This window comes from Oreochromis niloticus, linkage group LG14 (genome assembly GCF_001858045.2).
Source record: "Oreochromis niloticus isolate F11D_XX linkage group LG14, O_niloticus_UMD_NMBU, whole genome shotgun sequence".
Classification (NCBI taxonomy): Eukaryota; Metazoa; Chordata; class Actinopteri; order Cichliformes; family Cichlidae; genus Oreochromis; species Oreochromis niloticus.
In genome coordinates, this window is record NC_031979.2 from 34,070,325 (window position 1) to 34,095,528 (window position 25,204).

Genomic DNA, 25,204 nt, shown 5'->3' on the forward strand with positions numbered 1-25,204 from the left:
TCTAAACTGAGCACCTGATGGCTTTGAACTTTTCTTGTCCATCTTCCATTGGTTTTAATTTTGCACTCCAGTATGAACACCCATCCCTCAACCAGAGGATCACCACAACATAACCTAACAGACCTACACCTTAGTTCACAGATTAACTTTGTCTAGGGTTTATTTCTGGGATTTCACACAACCCAGGATTCAAATCATGAATACATAATGGGCTTGGATTTACAACATTATGAATGAAATGTGCTCTATTTGGAAGCAGCAGGTCTCCCTCCCCTTTCGACGGGTTATGTGTGAGACTTTAAATCATCCATCCATTCACTTCCGCTTAACCTTTTCAGGGTCGCGGGGGGCGCTGGAGCCTATCCCAGCTGTCATAGGGCGAGAGGCGGGGTACACCCTGGACAGGTCGCCAGTCTGTCGCAGGGCCAACACACAGGGACAGACAACCATGCGCACTCACATTCACTCGCACATTCACACCTAGTGACAATTTCGATTATCCAATTAACCTATCCCCACAAGCTGCATGTCTTTGGACGGTGGGAGGAAGCCGGAGTACCCGGAGGGAACCCACGCAAACACGGGGAGAACATGCAAACTCCACACAGAAAGACCCCGGCCTGATGGTGGAATTGAACTCAGGACCTTCTTGCTGTGCGGCAACAGTGCTAACCACCGTGCCACCGTGCTGGAAATCATCAAACTGTAAATTATAAATTTTAAATTGTTATTGATCCCTTTACCCCGAGTCCTAAAGTGTATATTTATTTTCTTACTCTACTATATTTATTGTTCGTTTAATTGCACTGCTGTAACTGGAGCCTCGTCGTCTCGTCTCTCTATATACTGGACTGTATGTAGCGGAGATGACAATAAAGTTTACTTTGACTTCAGCAGCGCGCAGGTGCACCGAGGGCTCTCGCGCTCAGTTTTCGTGTATAGAATTTCGAAAAAACATCGGTGCAAATTATAAGTCTGTATCATAATGTCCGGTGTTTTCGTGTTTGTTGTTTTGTTTTTATTTTGTTTTATTTTGCGAGTTGGTTATTAGATGCTGCTCCAGCCAGCCAGAGAATCCCCCGCCGCCCCGCCCTCTCCTCCCTGTGCCGCAAGCAGCAGGCGCACCTCGCAAACGGAGGGCGCCCTTACTCCCAGCAAATGGGCGATAGAAAACCGATTGGTGCCTATGACATTCCCAATATGCGCTGGCTGCCGTCGGGGCAGCATGAGTCCGAGCATTTTTTTTTTTTTTTTTTTTTTTTTTGCCGATGCCCGTGATGCCGCCCCCCATCACGATGCCGCCCCGGGCAACCGCCTGTGTCGCCCGTATCTAAAACCGCTACTGAGCTAGCACGCAGTACGAAAATGTCAGCATACCGAAAATAAACTCCACCTAAACTTGGTTTATATCTGACTCCGATAGACTGCAGGTCATAACTTCTTACCTGAAGTTCAGTTCACCTGACACGCGGACCGGCGGCCGCTTCGGGTCTCTCCTCTTGCCTCCCTTTTCCTTCATCCACCTGCTGGCTTCCACCACTTGCTAATGTTATTGAATCTGTGGAAGCTCCGCGATATCCACCACGCGAAGTAACGAGCCTATCTAAATCCCAGTAACGAGTAACGTGTTCCTGGTTTTGGCATAATAACTAGTTACCGTGCTCGTTACCACAATAATAACGTAGTTACTGTAACGCGTTACTTAATAACGCGTTAGTCCCAACACTGTTTACCAGTAACAACTCGACAAGTTGGCGCTGTGCAAGCGTCAGAGGTCACATGACAATAACAAAGCTACGTAGTTAGCGCAGCCGCATTGGGGTTTGCGAGGTAAAGGTCAGTTTTTATTATTGTTATTATTATTATTATGATTATGATGATTATTATTATTGTTATGATGATGATGATGATTATCATTATTATTATTATTATTATTATTATCATAAACAAAGTCAGTAAAAACAATACCTAATAAACTTTATGGTTTTGAAATTAATCTAGAAACAAGCCTCGCCACTTGCTAGTGATCTTAGTATTAAACATAGAACTAAGAGAACTTTAGAGTTGAAGAAGCTTCTCGGATGAGAGGTGAAACGTCTTCAAGAAACTAAAAGAAGTCCAGACGCTTTTTTTTCCAAGCGACTACGTTCAACATCCAACAAAAACCGTTCTAGAAATGTGGTCAGAGCGATTCTAAGGCTTTGTGAACTAGGGGGGTTAATGTCGCTTTTAGTTATTATAATTTTAAATTATTATATTTTAATTTATATACATTATTTTAATTTATTCAGAATTAACCTGGCGGTTAACTTTCTTTTCTAGATTTTGGGGGGTAAAATTAAGCATACCAGTGATCCACCTCCACCCTAATGTTCAAGAAATGGTTCAATCCTCTTTAGGCGGGAAAGCGTCATGATCTGCTTCATTATTTCCTCTTACGTCGAAGCTTAACGGTCAGTTTGTAGGACTGAGATTTTTCTGCCGTTTTTTTAGTTTAAACACCAAAGAGCAAAATGGTAAGAAACGTTGTAAAAACAAACTTTTAGTAGTCAGTTACGGGCGATATGTTTCTTCCGCATTTTTGACCTCCCCCAGTTCTAAGGAGTGAGGAGGGAAGTGTTGCCTTTAACCCCAAAGTAGAAATGGGAACATGGATTTCTCCACACTGAATTTTACTTTACTCTGTGATAGTTATGCAAGAAGCGTGGTCTAAATATATAAATGATTAGGGGGTTTTATTGTGTTTTAGGCTTAGTAGATGTCTTGTAAATGGTGAGCAGATCAGATAGGGGGAAAAAATGGTGGTTGAAGTGTGAACGGAGAGAATTGTTTTGTTCACTATCACTTGAATATTCGGTTTCGTTAAAACGTTTTTTTCCTACACTCAATCATTAAGTTTTTTTTTTCAGTCATAGATTCCAGGTGAAAAGGGCACACATTTTGAAATTTCAACAGCACGTATGTCCAGGGCCGGCTGTGGCATAGGCCGTATAGGCAAATGCTAAGGGCGCCGTCCATCAGGGGGCGCCACGCCAGTGCCACAAATGTTGAAAAAAAAAAGAAAAAAAGTTGGTACTATTATTTCTAAATACAAAAAATAACCCCACGTTAATTAAAATGTAAAGTAAAGCTTATTTAATAGAAATATTATTTGTTACAACATTACGCCCCCCCCGCACGGTGCGCCCCCTCCCTTCCCTTATCATGGTTCCTTTTGGACGTCACCACATCAAAAAATCAACACAAGATGTCAAAACGGCCAAAACTGTCAGGTGCCCAGGGAAGAAAAAAGAGAAAAGAAGAGGAGGAGAAACGAGAAAAAGACAGAGGTAGGTAACGTTAGCCTACATGAAATTATTTGTCTGAATGTGATAGTAACCTAAATTTTTAGCATTAAGCTAATGTTACATGATTCGCTAATTGCTAATCAATAAATAGCTAGTTAACTGTTTTAACGTCAGTTAATATTTGGAGGGGGCTAAATTGTTATGGAAAATAATAATGTAACGTTAGGTAATTACAGTACTCCCACCTTTCCCACCATTCCTCATTTGTATTCATCTTTTAAGCAGGTGTTTTTTGTTTACATTGTTATTGCCTTCTGGTTAGCTAACGTTTACCCTGCAGGTAATAGTCACTTTTCCACCCCTGTATATATTATAGTTGTAAACCTAGTTGTTAAAGTGCACATCATTAATGTTAATTAAGCAATATCACATGAGAGGGAATGTTGTTTTTTAATATGAGCACTGCTGTGATTCGGTCAAAGATAATCATAACATAACATTCTCATATGATATTATACTGTTACTTTGCATTCTGCTATTCAGCATTTCACTGTAATGATGACAATAAATTGAATCTAATCTAATTTGCATATCAGTTAACATCATACATATATCTCTTTGGTTTTTCATTTATATTATATCATTTCATTTTATTCCTGGAATCATATGTTTTTATTATTAGACTTTAATACTCAGTGGTGTCACATACTTCTCTCTTCAGATGCACTGTTGAAGTTTCTAAATCCCACCCCTGGGCCATCTACCACATCTACCGCTGCTGCCTCCACTTCAGCAGCACAACCCACCAGTGATGCAGCATCAGCAGCACAACCCAGCCATGATGCAGCAGCATCAAGCGGTCTTCCTGTTGCCTCCACCTCAGCAGCACAACCCACCAGTTTTGCAGCAGCATCAAGCGGTGTTCCTGTTGCCTCCACCTCAGCAGCACAACCCAGCAGTGATGCAGCAGCATCAAGCGGTCTTCCTGTTGCCTCCACCTCAGCAGCACAACCCACCAGTTTTGCAGCAGCATCAAGCGGTCTTCCTGTTGCCTCCACCTCAGCAGCACAACCCAGCAGTGATGCAGCAGCATCAAGCGGTCTTCCTTTATGTATGTAAAATTTATTGTATTTCATATATTCATTTTTTATTTTTTGTATTCATTTATTTATTCATATATTTTTTTATCTTGTTAATTATTCTGATTATGAATTTGCTTTCTTTAAGTAAAAAAAAAAGGTCAAAGACAAAGCTATTCGGTTTCTTGTGAGTACATACACTACACTGCCGATGTAGGGGGGCGCCACCTAAAATCTTGCCTAGGGCGCCAGATTGGTTAGGGCCGGGCCTGCGTATGTCATCGGTAGTTAAGGAAGGAAAGATTTGTTGCATAGCAACACCATGTATGGAGAAAGCAGTCAAGTGAAAACTGGTATGCTTGTGATTGGGATACTTTTTAAAGACTGTTTGGCCCAAAAGCACGGAGTAATTGGCATTGGTCCCAAGTATACAATTAAAATTTTTCAATTTGTGTCCCTTCACTCTGATCTAAAAGAAAAAGGTGTACATCTAATTGACATGTTATTTTTGTTTTTTCCCCACAGCGTGAATGCATCTCCATCCACGTTGGACAGGCTGGCGTCCAGATTGGGAATGCCTGCTGGGAGCTTTACTGCTTGGAACATGGCATTCAGCCAGACGGACAAATGCCCAGTGACAAGACCATCGGCGGAGGAGATGATTCCTTCAACACTTTTTTCAGTGAGACTGGAGCTGGAAAGCATGTCCCTAGAGCTGTTTTTGTGGACCTTGAACCCACTGTGATCGGTAAGCATTGTTACCATTGGCTAAATATAGCAGTGTAATATGTGAGTCAGTTTGAATAACAAAATGTCTGTCTGTTTCCTTAGATGAGGTGCGGACTGGGACGTATCGCCAGCTGTTCCACCCTGACCAGCTGATCACTGGCAAGGAGGATGCAGCTAACAATTATGCCCGTGGACACTATACCATCGGCAAAGAGATTATTGATCTTGTTCTGGACAGGGTCCGCAAACTGGTGGGTAAATTCAGAGTCATTATCGGCAAAGTAAACTAGATAATTGTATCTTGTTAACTTTGTCTTTCCCTCTCCATCCTCAGGCTGACCGGTGCACTGGTCTTCAGGGCTTCCTGGTGTTCCACAGCTTCGGCGGTGGGACCGGCTCTGGTTTCACCTCCCTGCTGATGGAACGCCTTTCTGTCGACTACGGCAAGAAGTCAAAGCTGGAGTTTTCCATCTACCCAGCTCCCCGAGTGTCCACCGCTGTGGTTGAGCCCTACAACTCCATCCTGACCACCCACACCACCCTAGAGCACTCTGACTGTGCCTTCATGGTAGATAACGAGGCAATCTATGACATCTGCCGTAGGAACCTTGATATCGAGCGTCCTACCTACACCAACCTGAACAGGTTGATCAGCCAGATTGTGTCCTCCATCACTGCTTCGCTCCGCTTCGATGGTGCCCTCAATGTTGATCTGACAGAATTCCAGACCAACTTGGTGCCCTACCCTCGTATCCACTTCCCCCTGGCCACGTACGCCCCCGTCATCTCTGCAGAGAAAGCTTATCACGAGCAGTTAACTGTTTCAGAAATCACAACCGCTTGCTTCGAGCCAGCCAATCAGATGGTGAAATGTGACCCTCGCCACGGCAAGTATATGGCCTGCTGCCTTTTGTACCGTGGCGATGTGGTGCCCAAAGATGTCAACGCTGCCATTGCTAACATCAAAACCAAGCGCACCATCCAGTTCGTGGACTGGTGCCCCACCGGTTTCAAGGTCGGCATCAACTACCAGCCACCCACTGTGGTTCCTGGTGGAGACCTGGCCAAGGTACAGAGGGCTGTGTGTATGCTGAGTAACACCACCGCCATCGCTGAGGCCTGGGCACGACTCGACCACAAGTTTGACTTGATGTACGCCAAGCGTGCATTTGTTCACTGGTATGTGGGTGAGGGAATGGAGGAGGGCGAGTTTTCTGAGGCTAGAGACGACATGGCAGCTCTAGAGAAGGATTATGAAGAGGTTGGAGTTGACTCTGCTGATGGTGAGGGAGATGAGGAAGGTGAAGAGTAGGTTCATTGCAATAAAATCATCAAAGTTATGCAAGTTCGCTCAGAAGCACTGTTACATTGTTCTATCAAATCTTGTTACAATATTCCTGTGTATATTTTTCAACTTTAAATAAATGTGTTTGAAAATGTGGTGTTTTAATGCTATGTGAGAATGTAGAATAGAATTCAGAATAGAATTCAACAGAATAGAATTCAACTTTATTGTCATTGCACATGCACAGGTACAGGGCAACGAAATGCAGTTTGCATCCATCCAGAAGTGCTTTAGTGATATAGATATATTACAATATATATTAGCAATAATATAGATATGCAAGTATATTACAGAACATGGAGACATGACCACTTTGTTTTGTAGTTTTGTTCTTTCAGTATCAGCACTTTCTTTTATTAAGGTGCTGCTGATCTTTAATAAAGAGTACATGAGCAATTAAAAGACAAGGTGTCAGTGCCTTATTTTTTTTAAACACTGATACTCAAACTCTAAGAACAGTTTTAAAGCTTTACACCTTAAATATTTAAATACATAAAACAGCAGTTGCTTGGGGCTGTAAAATTTAATCTGGTTTCATCTAATTATGTGTTTGGGGTCTAGTGAGGAAAGTCTATAATATTTCACAAAAAGCATATTCCACCCAAACACAGAAATCCCATTTGTGAGGAACAGATTTTCTTTTTTCTAACATCTACATTAAAATAGTAATCTATATACTATAATCTCACAGTCAATCAGATTTGTCACTCTCTAGGGACCCTGGCCACTAATTTGGGAATCAAAGGTGTGCATCTGGCAGTATATGCTGAGCCAATGGTAATGTTTTTTAGTTCTACCCGAACAGCCACCACAGAAAAATGAAAAATAAAATACACCTTAAACATACATGCACAGTCAGCATAAAAACAATCATGTTATTTCATCTAAAAAATAGTTACTTTAGATAACTGAAGTGCGTTTTGTCGATACCGCTGCTGTGGTCTTGTTTAAAAATTAGTTGGCAGAACGTTTAAATACCATTCGAAATTCTTACCTCCTTCCATGTTTGTATATTGTTCACAAACACCCATGCTGATTCCCCCCAGTGGTCACATTTAGAAACTACAACACATAATTAATGACATACTTACAGTATTAAATATTAAATATATTTAAGGCTGTGTGCTTTATACAGTCACTGGTACACTAATTTATATTTAAATTTAAGGACACAGATTTGGGAAATAGTTACCGCCACCCAACGGAGATATTAATATTATTTTAAGTTTCCTGATTCAATTTACTTTTTAATAGTAATATTTCTGGTCAATATTGCCTCCAAAAGATATACCTAGTAAATAGGTCAAGTAATTAATTAAATTACATTTATTTTAAAAAGATGAGTAAACAAATAAATACTTTAAGTGGTCGAAAGTAGAAATGCCTGTTAATAATCGTAACTACAAGCAGGGACTGCCTGCCGAACATGTTCAGAGGCTTCAGCGGAAGAGGTTTAACGTCCCGCTCTGTCTCACCGGTTTCTGGTATCGATTGTAAACACGTGCGCCAGGTGTAGCACACCGTTTCTCCGTCAGTTGTTCAGGAATCCTACCTAGGATCAGCTTTCTCGTCTCACAAACACAAACCTGTTTGATTTGGCTCGCCGTTTTCTACACTCTACAAACTGTATAGCTTTCCTGCCGCCAACGATCATTACCCGGACTTCAGCTGCCGGAGCATCTGTTGCTTATAGGAACAGCGGCATATAGATGGGAAGTTTTTGTTTTGTTTTGTTTTCATAATTTTGAACTTCTTATTGTTGGCTTAAAAAAAAACCCTTTCTGTAAACAACGTGATCATTGAACGACAACACAATAACATAGACATAATAATATAGAGGAAAATGTGAGTAAATGTGAAGCAGCGAGTATACTGTGTTTTTATGAAGAAAATAAATACATATAAAAAGAGAAAGAAAACAAAACATCAATTTATACAAAGGGATTGCTTGGTGGGATACACCTTTGTATTTTTGCATAGATCAATAGTCTTGATCGATTTCTTCTCGCAGTGTGACCTGTTTGGCTGCGTCATCTTTTCACGTATGTAATTGAAGGCAGAGCTATGAAGACACAGAAAGAAACACATTTTTTAAAATTCCGTTTTATTGTACTAATACTGTATTAAAATTTAAATTACTTGGTTGTACTCAAATTGTTAAAAGTTATACATGAGTTACATTTATCATCCAAACCGCCAGGAGGCGATACGTAAAATGATTCTAGAAATGCGGTCCGAGGAAGTCAGGGCGAATCTAAGGGTCTATAAACTAGAGAGGCATAAAAGATATTTGTACGTTTAAAATTTACATTTTTATTCTATAATTAATAGAAGACGCCTTTTACTTTATTCCGGATTAATCTAGTGTAATTATGATCATTTATCTTGGATATGTACTGTCGAAAGAAGCCTCTAAACCTTGTAAATTATTTTTTTTTTCTAAATTAATAACACATCCTTAGCAGTTACAATATTGCACTTTTTATTTAATTCCTGTGGCTTAACAGATTAAGCCCCAAGGTTCCTGCTGGAAAATAGCATGCCCAAAGTGAATCGACTATTTCTCTGCAATTACAAACTCAATATAAGTATAAAAATGAAGCTGACACTTGTGAGACTTCAGAGGTCCAAGCATTTCAGGAAATGCCATTGTGTCAAAGTAACTGAGGATAAAACAGAAAAATATGAAGGAGATTTTGCTGACCTGGTCTTTTATAGCATAAAACCATCTTGAAAAAATGCTGCAGTAGCAGTTTTATTAGAGACAAATCTAAGAGTTTTGCAATTTGGCATAATTCGTGAAAGTTGAAAATTCTTCGGTATTGAGTATTGAATTGTTCTCAAAGTACACTGAGAGAGAGCTGTGCAGGAAGTGTGATTTTATCATGGTGGAAGCAAAACAGCAAAAATAAGAGGGAATTCATTACAATGTTTTTCAAAAGTCTGGTTGCTCTCCTTTTGCTGCTGGTTCAGTGAATTTTGGTCGGAGAGTGACGTGCAGCTTTGGAATCTGACAGATGTCTGCTTTCAGCACCCGATGCCATGTTTTAGCTGAGATTCTGATGTTTCTGGCATAATACATTTACATTTAAAAATCAATTTCAGGATTTAATGAATCGATGTTGGATTATTCAAATTCAAATTAATTTGAACTGGAAAATAAATTTTTTAAAGCCATCACTACTTGCAAGCCCACTGACCTTTCTTTGTGGTGTACTAACACTGAAATTAGCTTTACAGCCTGTAAAGCTAATTTCAGCTAATTTCGCCTGTTTAATCTGAACTCTTTAAAAAGATACCTGGAAGTGCTCAAAGGAGTTTGCAAAGAAAAGCGTCTGGACTTCTTTGAGTTGCTTGAAGACGTTTCACCTCTCATCCGAGAAGCTTCTTCAGAGTCCCAGATTTAAACCCAGTGGGAGTATCCCCCCAAGGAGGGACAAAGGACCCCCTGGTGATCCTCTAATCACATGCGCCAAGGTGTGAAAGTGGGTGTGGGACCTAATCAGCCAGGGTTTCGGGTGAGCTCATTGTGAAACCTGGCCCCACCCTATCATGTGATTTCCTGAGGTCAGATGGCCCAGGATGTGAGTGGGCGTTAAGGCGTCTGGGGAGGGAACTCAAAACTGGATTATAGATGGCAGACAGTTGGTGTCGTAAACCACCGCCTCTGTTCAAAGATGGTCGCTCACAGTGGACATAGATGGCCTCTTTCACTCCTCTTTCAAACCATCTGTCCTCTCTGTCCAATATGTGAACATTGGCATCCTCGAAAGACTGACCTTTATCCTTAAGATGCAGGTGGACTGCTGAGTCTTGTCCTGTGGAGGTGGCTCTTCTATGTTGTGCCATGCGCTTGTGAAGTGGCTGTTTGGTCTCTCCAATGTAGAGGTCCGGGCATTCCTCACTGCACTGTACAGCATACACCACGTTGTTCAGTCTGTGTTTGGAGTTTTGTCTTTCGGGTGAACCAGTTTGTGTCTGAGTGTGTTGCTGGGTCTGAAGTACACTGGGATGTCGTGCTTGGAGAAAACTCTCCTGAGTTTCTCTGATACACCAGCTACATAGGGGATACTCCCACTGGGTTTAAATCTGGGACTCTCGGCCATTTGACCTTAGAACTGAAGAAGCTTCTCGGATGAGAGGTGAAACGTCTTCAAGCAACTCAAAGAAGTCCAGACGCTTTTCTTTGCAAACTCCTTTGACTACGATGACCTGGATGACTGAGAACCTTCACAGACACCTGGAAGTGCTGTTGCCCTGCTAGCTGCATCAGTGTTCACACTGGTATCTCTATATTTTATCTGAGTAGTAAATCCAGAGTCCCGATTAAGATAAGATAAGATAAGATAAGATAAGATAAGATAACCTTTATTAGTCCCACATGTGGGAAATTTGTTTTGTCACAGCAGGAAGTGGACAGTGCAAAAGTTATGAAGCAAAAATTAGAATAAAATAAAATAAGAATAAATACAGTACACAACTGTACAGAATAGAATAAAATAAAATACTATAAACAGTAGAATAAAATAGAATAGAATATACAATAAGATAAAAATAGAATACAAATGCTATATACAACTGAGTAAAAAATACAACGATGCCAGGAAGATTATTGCACTTAGTGTTATTGCACATGTGTGTGTTTGATCAGTTAAAGTCTTTGTTGTGGAGTCTGACAGCAGTGGGGAGGAAAGACCTGCGAAATCTCTCCGTCCCACACCGTGGGTGCCGCAGTCTCCCACTGAAGGAGCTGCTCAGTGCTGTCACAGTCTCATGCATGGGGTGGGAGATGTTGTCCAACAGTGATGACAGCTTAGCCACCATTCTCCTGTCACTCACCACCTCCACTGGGTCCAGAGGGCATCCTAGAACAGAGCTGGCCCTTCGGATCAGCCTGTTCAGTCTCTTCCTGTCCCCAGCAGAGATGCTGCCACCCCAGCAGACCACACCGTAAAAGATGGCTGAGGCCACCACAGAGTCATAGAAGGTTGTTAAGAGATTTTTAAATGTTTCAAGTATTATTCCCACTTCCATTTATACGTTATTGAAAGTTTATCTTTAATTTCAGTGTTAATAGTTGTTTACCCATTTATTCTTTCCATTTAATCGTATTTTACTGCTTCACTAGAAGTGAAGCTGAAGTAAAGACAAAAGCATAGTGTTCTCAGATATGATTTACCCAGGACATCTCCTCTGTACCTGGCTCTCTACGAGCCGTTTCACTCCCAGGAAGGGGAGAGCAGGACGTTCTTATCTATACACTCCCAAATACCAAGAGGGGCCCATTCTTCAGAATCATACACACACACATACACACATACTCTGAAACGCTATAAATAAAGAACTGCCGCATACGCTGGTTGTGAGCCTGAGACAGCAGCGCTCACCCAGCGTGCGCACGTTGTTACCATCTAAACTGTCTTGAGTGTCTTTATTTCGCCTGAAGAATATCTTGTTTAAATATTTACTCCTTACAAAGGTCTTCAGGAGTGGGCCCTCTACTCCAAACGACCTGAGTCTCCGCAGCAGGTACAGCCTGCTCTGCCCTTTCCTGTAGAGGGCGTCTGAGTTATGAGTCCAGTCCAGTTTGTTGTTCAGATGAACACCAAGGTACCTGTAGCTGTCCACAGCCTCAATGTCCATACCTTGGATGTTCAGTGGTTGCAGTGGAGGATGTTTGTGCCTGCGGAAGTCTACCACCAGCTCCTTGGTTTTACTGGCATTGATCTGGAGGTAGTTCAGCTGGCACCAGTCCACAAAGTCCTGAGTCAGTCCTCTGTACTCCTTGTCGTCCCCATCAGAGATGAGGCCGACTATTGCAGAGTCATCAGAGAACTTCTGCAGGAAGCACTGGGTGGAGTTGTGGGAGAAGTCTGCAGTGTAGATGGTGAAGAGGAACGGAGCCAGAACCGGAGCCATTACTTTACAGATACGAATTACGGACATGTAACTCACCCGGGTGATGTTATGTGGATAAGCACCAGCTCTACCCAGCTAGCATAGCGACTAGACACAGGTAATCCCATCACATAGGTCACACTTCCGGGGTAGTAATGGTTATTGAGTACCTTCAAAGCAAACAGGACACCTAGAAGCACAATCATTACAAAGATAAATACATAAGAATAAGGAGATGTTGCCATTTCTGGAAAAAGAGATAAAATAGTGGGTCATGATATATGGAGGAAGATAATACAATATATGTTTACAAATATAGAGTGATCAAATCTTCTATATCAGTTACAACATAAAGGATTATAGAACTTTCCCCTATAATTTATACCTGAGAAGCCAACAGCACACGCCATGCTGTACGACTGGTCCTGCATGAGCTCTGTTAACAACGCCTCCAACACTAGATAGACCAGTCCAGTAAGCAGAGAGAACACTGAGAGCAGGTAAAGGAACCAGGGCCCACCCAGCCGTTGCTCCAGCCTTCTACCTTTCCAGAGGAAGGACACCATGTTGAAGTAAAGATGCCAGTCGTCTGCATGGTGCAGTGGGGACAGCAGGAGTCTACGCCAGTCTTTTAACCAGTAGGCCTGCTGCACACTAACACAGGCCTAGGAAATTAAGAGATAATACATTTTTTAAATACTATTTAGAATACTATCATAAAAAAAGTATATTTTTACTTTAGTTATTATGAGATCTGCACATAATCTTTCTACTTGATAAACAACTTTCCCATTAATGTAATTATACATTTTTCGTTGATTATATTCTAACAATTTAGTAACACAGTTTTAAAACAATTATTTCAGGGCTACTGCACTGGATAAAACAAAATAGTCAACCTTGTGGTGTATAAATATTGGTCGACATTAAAAATGGACAGACTTTGTCTCCATCTTTAGAGGTATATTTGGTGTATTTACCTGAAACAGTGGGGCAGCAGGGAATAGGTAAAGGTACACATTGAGAGCCAGGACAGCCAGAGTGATGGGAGGGATATTGTTCAGACCCAGTTGAAACACCTGGGAGGCAAGGAGCAGCAAGCCCAGCTGGGATCCCCTCTGTCTGTTTCGCATACTGAAAATAGCCTAGGGAAAAACAACTGCCTGATTATTTTTCAGACATTTTCGGTTACCATAAAATTCACATTTATAAGTTATTAGAGAAAGGGTTCAGATTAATTTATGGTAATGCTCTCACAATCTCTGAGTATCAGCTTTGAAAGACTCAGATGCATCGAAACTGCCTCTACTTGACTACGAGTTGTATTAATAAGGAAGTGCTGGGCTGTTGTTAAGACAAAACACAAACATTAGAAAGCAGAAAGAATTGTCAGAGAAAGTGGCCTGTATTTATATAGCGCTTTTGTAGTCCCTAAGGACCCCAAAGCGCTTTACATATCCAGTCATTCACCCATTCACACACTGGTGATGGCAAGCTACGTTGTAGCCACAGCCACCCTGGGGCGCACTGACAGAGGCGAGGCTGCCGGACACTGGCGCCACCGGGCCCTCTGACCACCACCAGTAGGCAACGGGTGAAGTGTCTTGCCCAAGGACACAACGACCGAGACTGTCTGAGCCGGGGCTCGAACCGGCAACCTCAAGTTGTTACAGTTTATTTTAATTCAATTACTAGCAGAAGTCCTGTTAAGGGAAAATCCCAAACAGAAGTCTGCCAAGGCAAACAGAAACACAGTGAGACAAAATACTTAATCACATGTACATGGGTGAACGTCTCAAGTGAGAGTCACACAGTGTACCTTTTTATTCATGCATTTATAGTCACTGGTGCCCACACAACAGGGCGGCGTATTTTCGCTCTTCTCAGAAAAATGACTATACAACAGTATGTGGCTATCTTACTGGAACATTCCGTTCCTCTTTTTATCAAGACATGTTACACAGGCGTGCTCTCCCGCCCAGCAGGCCGTCCAAGGACGAGCTTCCGGCAAGCAATATGAATCACAAACAGCAATGCATTTAATAAAAATCTTTTTACATTTCCCTCCTGTTGTTTGACTTCTTTAATAGTTAAACAATCTGCTTGTTATCTATGCATGATTTCTTGGCTTGGCATTTTTAATCAGCATGTCATTCACAGATCAATTACAACATCATAGATAAGTCATCTTTAGGAGGGTCATCTTCGTCTTCGTCCATGGGCAGAGTCAAATATGCCTGTACACGGACTGCGATCACCTTGTTTGTCATGGACTGTATGCAGGGAAGAATACATGTGGTAAAACAGCAAAGCAATAACAGTAAAACTCCCACAAAAACTAATCCTTTAATCAAAAGGGACTTCCATGAGCCGCTTATCAACCATGTAAGCCAATCTTCAGTGTTTGTGACATAGTCTTGTTGTTGTGCAGCCCTGAGTTGTCTCAGTGTGTTCAGAGCATCAGTCATATTGGATGAGTGTACATTATCTGGAATGTATGTACAGCATGTGTTGTTAAAGAGGACACATAGTCCTCCCTTTTTCAGTGAGAATCATGTCCAATGCTACTCTGTGTTGCATTACTGCAATGCGTAGAGCGTCAATTTCTTCATTTTGTTCCTTGTTGATCTTACAGGAAGCATTCAAAAACAGTCCAAAACGATAGTCCAGAGTTTCAATTCGTAAAGCATGTTTTCCAACTCCTACCCAGGGAAACAGGGCGTGAGTAACCTTCTGGCCAGTCGTCCAGAGCTTGAATATCTGATCCCCACATGGGGTTATGTGGCTGCACTGCAGAGACATCTCTTCGTCGTCGAGTCCTCGTGGCGTTTCCCATAGTTATTCTGAAGGTGTGGTCAGAGATGAAGATTGGGGCGCAGATGCCAGTCCATCCTGGGGGCAGTATGAAATAGGCACGTCGTCCACACAGCCAGGCCATTCCTTGCACCCAGTAGGTGCCATTAGAGGGGTTGGCTGTGTTCACAGGGGCACCTTCTCCGTTTCCAGCGGTCCGATTACAATTAGTGGTGTTTCCCAGCGGTCTGTTACCGTTGTCTTGTCGGTAGCACATGGAGTGGTTCTTCCCTGGGGTTTGGTCCAAGAACACTGGGAAGTGAATGGATGTGTTCCGGTTCGTCACGTTGAAGTTGATCCAGAAAAGTTGATCACACGTTCCATTGTCAAGTCCAGCGTCTTCAATGGTGATTATCTCGTGTTGGGGTGGTCCCTGAAAGATACTAAGGAAGTTAAGCGAGTAGATGGTAGATGAGCTTGTCTCGTTGATGATGATTTTATTATGCTGATAGCCAACGCCCGAAAAGCTGGTGGCACGTTTGGCTTGTGTTTTGTTCTTTATTGTCCTCGAAAAGTGCGAGGAGTCCTGCTAGGAGCAGGAGGACAGCTGCTAGGACGGCGAGTGTCTTCATGACAGCCAAACACACCTAGATCCTCGGGTGAGTAGACTACTGGCGAGAAGTAGAGGGCGGGATATACCCAATCAGCCCTCTCTTCACCAGGTAGATCACCAGAAGGTAGGGGTGCTGGAGTCTATGAGTCTAGGCTGTCACTCACTTTCTTGCAGTGGCTTTGGTGAATCCAAGATGGTCTCTCTGCTATCTTACAGGCGGTTGGTGTGGTGATGAGCACTTGGTATGGGCCTTCCCAGCGGGGCGAGCTCCAATTCTTTCTATGGAGAACTCGAATCAGGACCCAATCACCTGGCTTCAACCTGCAAGATACTGGAGAAGATTCAGAAGGCAGTTTATTGTTCAAAACAATATCTTTGTTTTCTAGTAGCTTCGACATCCATTCTGCTAGTGTGGTCTCTCTGATTGATTTATCTAAAGGTTCACTTGTGATTGGCAGTGGAAATGGTCTGCCATGAATGATTTCAAAAGGTGTGAGTTTCTGAGAACCCTGTGTTAGTCTCATCCACATTTTTACTAGGCCTATACACTCAGGCCATGGTCTCCCTGTTTCTTCCATACATTTTCTAAGTCTCTGTTTTATTGTGCCGTTAGTTCTTTCCGCTAATCCTGCACTTTGCGGGTGATAAGCACAGTGATTTTTGATGCTGAATCCTAGTGCTTCAGAGACTTTGCTGATTACCTTATTGAGAAAGTGTCCCCCATTATCTGATCTTATCAGAGTGGGGATGCCATATGTTGGAATAAAATGGTTACATAAGCATTTTGCTACTGAAATGGCATCTGCTTTCTTTACTGGGTAGATTTCTGGCCATTTTGAGAATACGTCTATGATCACTAGAGCGTATTTTGAGCCTTGGCATTCATTTAGTTCAATAAAATCCATGTGGATTGTGTGGAAAGGATGAGGTGGTGTGGGAAAATGACCTCTTTTTGGTCTGAGATTCCCTTGTGCATTGTGTTTTTTTGTTTTTTTTTGGCAAATCCTGCATGTTCTGACAAATTCTTTTGCTGAAGTTTCGAAATTTAGAGTGTAAAAGTGTTTTGGAGATTATATCTACTATCCCTCCTGTTGACACATGGAGAGTAACTCCATGTGTCACTAAGGCTGCTGTTTTGTGTAGAGATTTTGGAAGTATTGGTTTTCCTTCACAAATCATCAAGTCATCTCTTAGTTGCGCTCCGCATTTCAGCCATTTCTTTTGCTCAGCTGTGGGAGCTGCTTTTTGATCATCCTTTGTCAGTAAAATTGTTTCCCTTTGTAATTTCATAGTCATTCTTCTGATGTGCTGCACACTTGCAAATTGCTAAATGTCGCATCACATGAGGAGTTTCCTCCCATGTAAACAGATGTGTGCCATGATAAAACCTTCTCCACACACTAGAAACAAGAAACTAATTTCAACCGTTGTTACATCTTATTCACTTATTTTATAATACAGTTATTTTTTCAAATCTAATATCAATCAACTAATTTGCACATCAGCTTATAATGCGCTAAATTGACAGGTCAACAGAAATGCATGTTCAAAAGATTATCACAAAAGAGAATTTCCTCCATACAGTAAATTACTGGTGTTGCATCAATCAAGCAGAAAGCATCTCACAATTTATTGTATTACCAACTAAATTTATTGTCTGGTCACTGCTTGGTCATACCAGACTCTCTCTGTGTCTTTATTTTTCCTTCTCTGTTTTCACAAACGTTTCACCTATTGTCCTGCAAGCTGGAGAGTTAAATGTCAGTAGTGGGTAAATTTAGCTGTCATATATTACATTATACCTGTAATCAAAATGAGTGAATCATGATACTGCTGTAGGCCACATCATACTTCTTGTGTAATCAGTATGTAGTTTTAGTTTGCATCACACTTCTTAGTTAAAAGAATTTGAAGATCATTAGATTTATTAGATAGGTTTGTATTATCCTATACTGCTGATTTACTGTGAGTGAGTTACACTGTTTCATGACATTTCATACTGCCGAGTTATAAAGAGAATATTGTATTCAGAGAGTAGGGGCCTCTCTCTTTTTTTTTCTTTGTGATAGTAAAGAGAACAGAGCACATGCCACGGGAGCGTCACCCCCACCCTTGGTGGAAGCAGAAAAACAGGGAGTCAAGGTCATAACTCAGGCTCACAAAGAGTCAGAAAGAATGTGAATACTTAGTTTTGTGGCTGTGGCGCATTTTGTATGGCTTCTTTTCTTTGTTTAGTAGCTTTCTGCCTTCACCTGAGGGTGTGCCCTAAGCATGTGACTTCAGGTCTCCATAAGTGGAGTTTATTTAAAGATAAATAAGATGATTTCATATATTGCTCGCAGATCATGCACTAGACGGTATGTTGCAGTATTAGCCTGCTTCAACACTTAAGCAAAACATCACTCTTTGTTTTATTATTATTATTATTATTATCCTGTCTCAAAACAGAAAATGAAATTGTAGTTGTTCTTGGCTGAGAAACACAAAACCTCTCTTTTTTTTTTTCTTTTTTTCAAAACAAGAAACTAAGTTTTAATTTTTCAGCCTTGTCACATAAAACAAAACAGATAACCCAGCTCTCAGCTGGCTCTGGACTTATCATCATCATCAAGGACGCATGGTGAGAGCTACTTCAGAAGTTACAGTGCTCATCACTCAAGCAACATTTAAAAAAGGAACAAAAAACAAAACTCAGCACACTACACAGAGAACAACAACAAGACACAACTGAAGGTGTTGTTCTTGTTTGTTCTCCTTGAATTTTAGAATAAAGTTATTACATCTCCATTAGTAAATCATATGCCTAATCATTATGTGCCACTGTGATCCACAAGTATGATCACAAATTTATTTATTTTTCAAACTAAGCAAACAAACAAAAATAAAACAAATTGCCTATGGCATCATCAAGGCTTTGCGTTCATATTAATTGAGTGTAAGCTGCTTTCTTCATTGCAAGTATTTATTACAATACGGTTTAATTCATGCATCTTATCGCAGAGTTCTAAATTCAACCTATCTCCTCACACACACACGGTTTCCTGTCACCGACAGGCACACATTTCCTGTTTCTGCAGACTCTGTCTTTCATTGTATTTATAGTCTAAAAACCCTCTTTAATTCTACTAAAAACAATCTAAATCCCTTGATCTAAAAACGATACACCTTTATTTCACACACACTTTTAAACTGAGCTCTTTCAGACATCAGGAATCATCACACACACTGCCTTTTCTCTCAAACTTCCACTTGTTCACACACTCTACTATGAACCTTTGTAGTGTTATTATTACTTATGTTTTATTATTTTTGTACAAATCACACCCAATCACTCAAAACCTACTACTCACAGCATTCACACAGTTAAAATCACTCAAAATATGCTTTCATACGAGTATTTCAGACATGCTTTTCAAGATATATAGAGGTCACTCACTGTACATCCACAGTAATGAATTCAAACTCTATTTATACAATTGTAGTGAGCAAAACCAGCATCTCCATGCACGTCACCGCTCCTCATTAGCTTGGTAGTGTCCACATATTTAATTCAGCTTCTCAATCTTGTAGCTTTAGCTGTTGTATACAGGGTTTGGCTCATTAGTTGTTAGTATAGGTTTGCTCTTCATCTTAACAAAGTCTCATCTAAGATGACAGGTTTACAAGCAGGTCAAGTGTCTCTATGCACCTGATTAGTGTAGTTATTTCCTTATTTTCTTCATCTCCTATATCATTGTACTGAGTTTGAGCAAACCTTAAGCTTGAATCAGACTACTTTTAACAATCTTCCACCTCACATCATAACTGACTGAGGTGCCTCTTCCTATTAATAGTATGTCATTATTAATGTTATCATTGTATTGTTTTTCCTTTTTTATAACAGCAACAGTATATTACAATACACTACTTTACTACTAATATACAATAGCATATTAGTTTATATTTTATTATGTATCCATCACGGGTCTGTGTGAATCTGCAGCTTCACACCTTCCCAAGCTGGAGACATTTTCCTTGGCTGAACAATGACACAGCCTTAATATGCCTTATGCATTTCTCTATTTTATTTAATATATTTTGTGTGAATTATCTGGTTTCACGCATTCTATTCATTCAGCTTGGTTGTCTTCCCAATTATGTTTCATTGCTTTAATTTAAGTTAACCTTAATTTAACCTTTTGTTTATTCCACTTCATTCCTCTTTCCATGCTTTAAAATATTACAACTCTTGTGTATGCTTTGATTTCTTTTTTGGATCTTTTTCAGTATTTATTTCTGCCTGTAAGGTTTCTTTTAGTTTTGTTAAAGCGGAGGGGCTACACTTTCCCTCCCATGTCGGGCATTTTGTTTTCTTAGGATTTCTCCATCTACATGCACTAATTTGTCCGGCGCCTGGACATTTCTTTTCTAGCCACTGCTCATCAGCAGTGAGTTTTGTTGTTTTATTACCTATTATTAGTTTATGCTTCTTTTAGCGCTTAGTAATACACACACACCTGCGGCGCTTTCACTGGCACGAGAACAGAGAGAGGTAGCTGACACGCCCTTCTACTTTCAAGCTATTCTTGAAAGCGGTGTCACCTTTACGTGATGAAACACGACCTTCCTCTCAGTTCACCAGTACTTCAGCGACCAACAGTAAACAAATTAGTGGAATAGTTCAGCCTTCTTATTGTGCTGTAGAAATCAACTTATTCCACCAACAAAATGAACAATAAAGACAGACAATTACGCGCGTTCCCGGAGGCTACCAATCTGTTAAGACGAGCCTACTTTTACCCTTTCGGGGAGCTCTCAATCCCTCTGGACAAGCTAGCAGGCCGTCCAAGGACGAGCTTCCGGCAAGCAATATGAATCACAAACAGCAATGCATTTAATAAAAATCTTTTTACAAGTCCAGACTTTAGATTTTATCTGAAGCCTTTATAAGAAAAAGAATACCACTGCTTGTCCTGCTTTAATATGATGAGTTAAGATGCCTTTTGCTGATATCTAACAGCACACATAAGAAATTTAACTAATATTCATTATTAAAGACTGAGTCCTCTTTTCCCCATGAGCTTATAAATGCAAATTTCTTTGATGTTCAGGAAATGTCAGAGTCACATGGCGGTGTATATGTACAGTCAAAACATACACACTACAGCCTTAGATATCATGCAACCCCAACACCGCGATCCAGAGTAATATAAGAAAGGTATCCCTCTGGTTAATGTTACTGTAGTTGAACAGATACAGTCAATAATACTTAGCAATTAGAAAAAAGTCTGCAAGTCAGTTTAAAATAGCTTAACAACAAACTTTATGCTGATGTTCTTTGGAAAACACAATATTCCATTACTAAGGAATAAAATGCCCCACAAGATACAATGACATTCACTTCACGGGGAACTAAAAGTAAACTTACTGTCAGCGCTGTCAATCGTTGGAAACGCTTCCTCGTTCAGTTACTTTCGCTACCGCGAACTTTAACGTCAGCCAGGTGTTTAACCAGCTGAGCACAATTTAACGCTGATAAAAAACCTAAAGTTTCACTTATATAACTCTTAATCAAACGTCAGCAAAACGTATTACTAGATATTTCATCATTTCTAGCATTTACCAGTAACAACTCGACAAGTTGGCGCTGTGCAAGCGTCAGAGGTCACGTGACAATAACAAAGCTACGTAGTTAGCGCAGCCGCATTGGGGTTTGCGAGGTAAAGGTCAGTTTTTATTATTGTTATTATTATTATTATGATTATGATGATTATTATTATTGTTATGATGATGATGATGATGATGATGATCATCATTATTATTATTATTATTATCATAAACAAAGGCAGTAAAAACAATACCTACAAGAAACTATGATAATAATAACAACAATCACTCTGGCCAAGACACAGGGGAAAAAGGGAGAAAGGCGCAATGAGAACAGTAAGCTGTATTAGGGTAGGGTAAATCTACAAGTTGGGTATTTAGAAAAACAGTATTTAGATTGATCGTAATAGATATAGTAGACTGAATAAACTTTATGGTTTTGAAATTAATCTAGAAACAAGCCTCGCCACTTGCTAGTGATCTTAGTATTAAACATAGAACTAAGAGAACTTTAGAGTTGAAGAAGCTTCTCGGATGAGAGGTGAAACGTCTTCAAGAAACTAAAAGAAGTCCAGACGCTTTTTTTCCCAAGTGACTACGTTCAACATCCAACAAAAACCGTTCTAGAAATGTGGTCAGAGCGATTCTAAGGCTTTGTGAACTAGGGGGGTTAATGTCGCTTTTAGTTATTATAATTTTAAATTATTATATTTTAATTTATATACATTATTTTAATTTATTCAGAATTAACCTGGCGGTTAACTTTCTTTTCTAGATTTTGGGGGGTAAAATTAAGCATACCAGTGATCCACCTCCACCCTAATGTTCAAGAAATGGTTCAATCCTCTTTAGGCGGGAAAGCGTCATGATCTGCTTCATTATTTCCTCTTACGTCGAAGCTTAACGGTCGGTTTGTAGGACTGAGATTTTAGCTTAAACACCAAAGAGCAAAATGGTAAGAAATGTTGTAAAAACAAACTTTTAGTAGTCAGTTACGGGCGATATGTTTCTTCCGCATTTTTGACCTCCCCCAGTTCTAAGGAGTGAGGAGGGAAGTGTTGCCTTTAACCCCAAAGTAGAAATGGGAACATGGATTTCTCCACACTGAATTTTACTTTACTCTGTGATAGTTATGCAAGAAGCGTGGTCTAAATATATAAATGATTAGGGGGTTTTATTGTGTTTTAGGCTTAGTAGATGTCTTGTAAATGGTGAGCAGATCAGATAGGGGGAAAAAATGGTGGTTGAAGTGTGAACGGAGAGAATTGTTTTGTTCACTATCACTTGAATATTCGGTTTCGTTAAAACGTTTTTTTCCTACACTCAAACATTAAGTTTTTTTTTTCAGTCATAGATTCCAGGTGAAAAGGGCACACATTTTGAAATTTCTTTTTTTTCTTCTCTCTTTTTTTTTTTTCTTTCTTTTTTTAAAATGTTAGAATTTCATTTGTGGCCATGACTGACAGATGAGATGTGAATATGTATATACAGCTATTATGTGTGGGAACCCTGCATTATCCAGTATGTATAGAAGAATAATGACTCAGAAGCTTAGAGAAGAAGAAGAATGATAGATAAAGCTGCTCAGTGAGTTGCAACCCAACTACTAGCTGCAAACTGCACATTTAACCGCGGGCTAGCCTAACATCTCTGAGCTGAAGAGTGGTGGTAGATGTATTGCACACTCAGCAACACCAACTTTACATTTTACCAACTCAGCACTATTCATTTTAAGCTCGCTTTAACATGGACACTCCTTTGTAGCATCCTGAGGAGGATGACATCATCTTCCTGTCTGCTTCTCCACTGATTGTACTCCACTGGGTGGCTTCGTGATTTTAAAAAGCCAGCCTTTTTTGGCTGTAAAAAAAAAGAAAAGAAAAAAAAACTGTGTTTGGGGTCTGAAATTAAACTATTCATATATGATGGCACTCCTCTACAGAGGTCACTGAGTACACTCTGTTTAGCAGGAACAGCTGCTGGTAACATTTATAGACAAGATTTTCACAGTGATCTCCTTGTTTTTGGAAGTACTCTGCTTCCCCCCTCTGGCAAAACTGGGAACCACGCTGTACGATGATCAAATGCTTCTGCTCATTTCTCTGTTGATATGGAATTCATTTCCTTAAGTTTTGTCCAGCGTGATGTGGATACTCTGTCCTTTCAAACATGACAAAGGTGATTTGAATAGTTGAACAGTGATTCACTGATTGGGTGTTCCTGCGTTAACAATACTTTGTATTTTGCTAATCATAGTTCACTGTAGCACATAAACTACTCTCACAAGTTGCTAACAGAAGCTGACCCATTGTACCTCCTGGTTTCACTGAGAGATAACCAAAACAACTCTTTCAATAATAACTGAGGACAGTTGTAGAAGTTTGTAAATCCACAACCAGAGATCATAGCTGCACAGCAGAAACATTGTCCTCTTTGTTGCATTGGCTGGGTTTTAATTATAGTAATGCCATCATTTTAATTACAGTTAAATATTAATTAGTATTATTATAACAGAGTTTTTGCTCACACAAACAGAAGCACAAGCTTCTTAGATGGACTCTGTTATACAGCAGGACATGTGATTTGTCAGGTAATTTAATTAAAATCATCCAACAAGCACCAGCAACACAAGCATTGTAGAGGGGTCTTGTTATCCAAATTAGCAGTGTTGAGGCCTAGGCCAGCTATCAGCTACAACTACCTCTGTCGGCACACGTGTTAATCAAAGCGCCACATCCTTAAACTTAAGCCTTACCAGTATCCAGAGAGATGAATTATAAAGAAAATTAATCTGCTGTACAGTAACTGTGAAGGGGGAACGCAGCTCTGTACACTTTATAATGCAGCAAAATGTAAAACTTTAACATAGAGGGCTAATGGATTGACTCACATTGGTGTCTGGGACTTCAACAGACTCCTACAGGTCTTGTTGGTCTGCTAGGTGGAGCCTCCATTTATAAAAGGTGGATATAACTACTTTGGTTTGACTCATTCGTTACCCATCGTGTGCAACTGAATGTCACCAGCAAGTGGATCTAACTGAGAAACATTGTTTTGTTTTTTTTGTTTTTTTTTTAACCTGTCCCGTTTGGTTCTTTTGCCATCAGAATTATTGTCTAAAGGCGAAGAAAGATGCCCAACGGATTTACTTTACCAAATGGACCATCCCAGCCTTGCCGTAATGGTCCATCTGATTCACCTTTTATTGTTTATTTTATTTTCACTTGCTGAATACGGGACAGACTTGACTGGTGGAAAGAAAGGGGAGAAAGAAAGAGGGAAAGAAAAAAAAAACCCTGAGAAGAGGGACGGGGAAAAAGGGCAAAAAACAAAAACCAACAGAATAAGCAGACAAAAAAAAAATACATATCGATCACCTGGATCACCTGTTGAGAAAGAAAAAAGAAAGCAAGCAGAAGAAGACAAGAGTAATAAACAAGATCACAATGATATATGGGAATATGACAGTAAATACTAAATATTAAACATTATGGTGCAGCACGTGAGATCGACAGCGCACAGTGTGCTTTGAGGTAGGAGCCAAAGAGGGTGTAGTTTGTGTGTGTGATCACCCGTGTGTGCACCTGTGAGCATGAACGCGCTTGTTTTTAAAAGGTTCCTTCATGTAATGATCTGCTAGAGGGTGTGGGGGGCCACTGCCCCGACCTCCAGGGCATGACGCAGGTATGGAGGAGATCAAAACTCCAGACATCCAGAGGCCCCCAGAACACAAGAGACCAAGGAAGACCAACAGAGGGGCAGCTGCGCCACTATCCCAGAAAGAGCTGAGGAGAGCCCCAGATGAGGGGTCACTCAGCAGCCGCGGAGCAGAAGCCAGGGGGGTTGCAGTGACGTGCCCGTGAGCTCCGCCGGC

The 25,204-nt window shown here is 40.6% G+C and overlaps 2 protein-coding genes across 4 annotated transcripts; one reads left to right on the forward strand and one right to left on the reverse strand.

Annotated features, from left to right (window-relative positions):
- The first annotated feature begins 2,500 nt into the window (after positions 1–2,500).
- On the forward strand, positions 2,501–6,534 carry LOC100704491 (tubulin alpha chain). Of its 2 annotated transcripts, XM_019367765.2 has the most exons (5): positions 3,183–3,329; positions 4,009–4,398; positions 4,892–5,114; positions 5,198–5,346; positions 5,430–6,534. In XM_019367765.2, the coding sequence occupies exons 2-5, from the start codon at positions 4,099–4,101 to the stop codon at positions 6,405–6,407; spliced, it is 1,650 nt and encodes a 549-aa protein (XP_019223310.1). In that variant the 5' UTR covers positions 3,183–3,329; positions 4,009–4,098; the 3' UTR covers positions 6,408–6,534. The 2 variants fall into 2 exon arrangements, with proteins under 2 accessions (XP_019223311.1, XP_019223310.1); XM_019367766.1 differs by lacking the exons at positions 3,183–3,329; positions 4,009–4,398 and adding an exon at positions 2,501–2,516.
- Positions 6,535–12,291: 5,757 nt separating this feature from the next.
- On the reverse strand, positions 12,292–21,417 carry LOC109204948 (rhomboid-related protein 4). 2 transcript variants are annotated; one of them, XM_025898140.1, is made up of 5 exons: positions 21,152–21,417; positions 13,596–13,682; positions 13,319–13,483; positions 12,724–13,003; positions 12,292–12,528 (listed from the first exon to the last, which is right to left on the reverse strand). In XM_025898140.1, the coding sequence occupies exons 3-5, from the start codon at positions 13,469–13,471 to the stop codon at positions 12,392–12,394; spliced, it is 570 nt and encodes a 189-aa protein (XP_025753925.1). In that variant the 5' UTR covers positions 13,472–13,483; positions 13,596–13,682; positions 21,152–21,417; the 3' UTR covers positions 12,292–12,391. The 2 variants fall into 2 exon arrangements, with proteins under 2 accessions (XP_025753925.1, XP_025753924.1); XM_025898139.1 differs by lacking the exon at positions 13,596–13,682 and having other exon boundaries at positions 12,296–12,528; positions 21,152–21,414.
- Between the last annotated feature and the right edge of the window lie 3,787 nt (positions 21,418–25,204).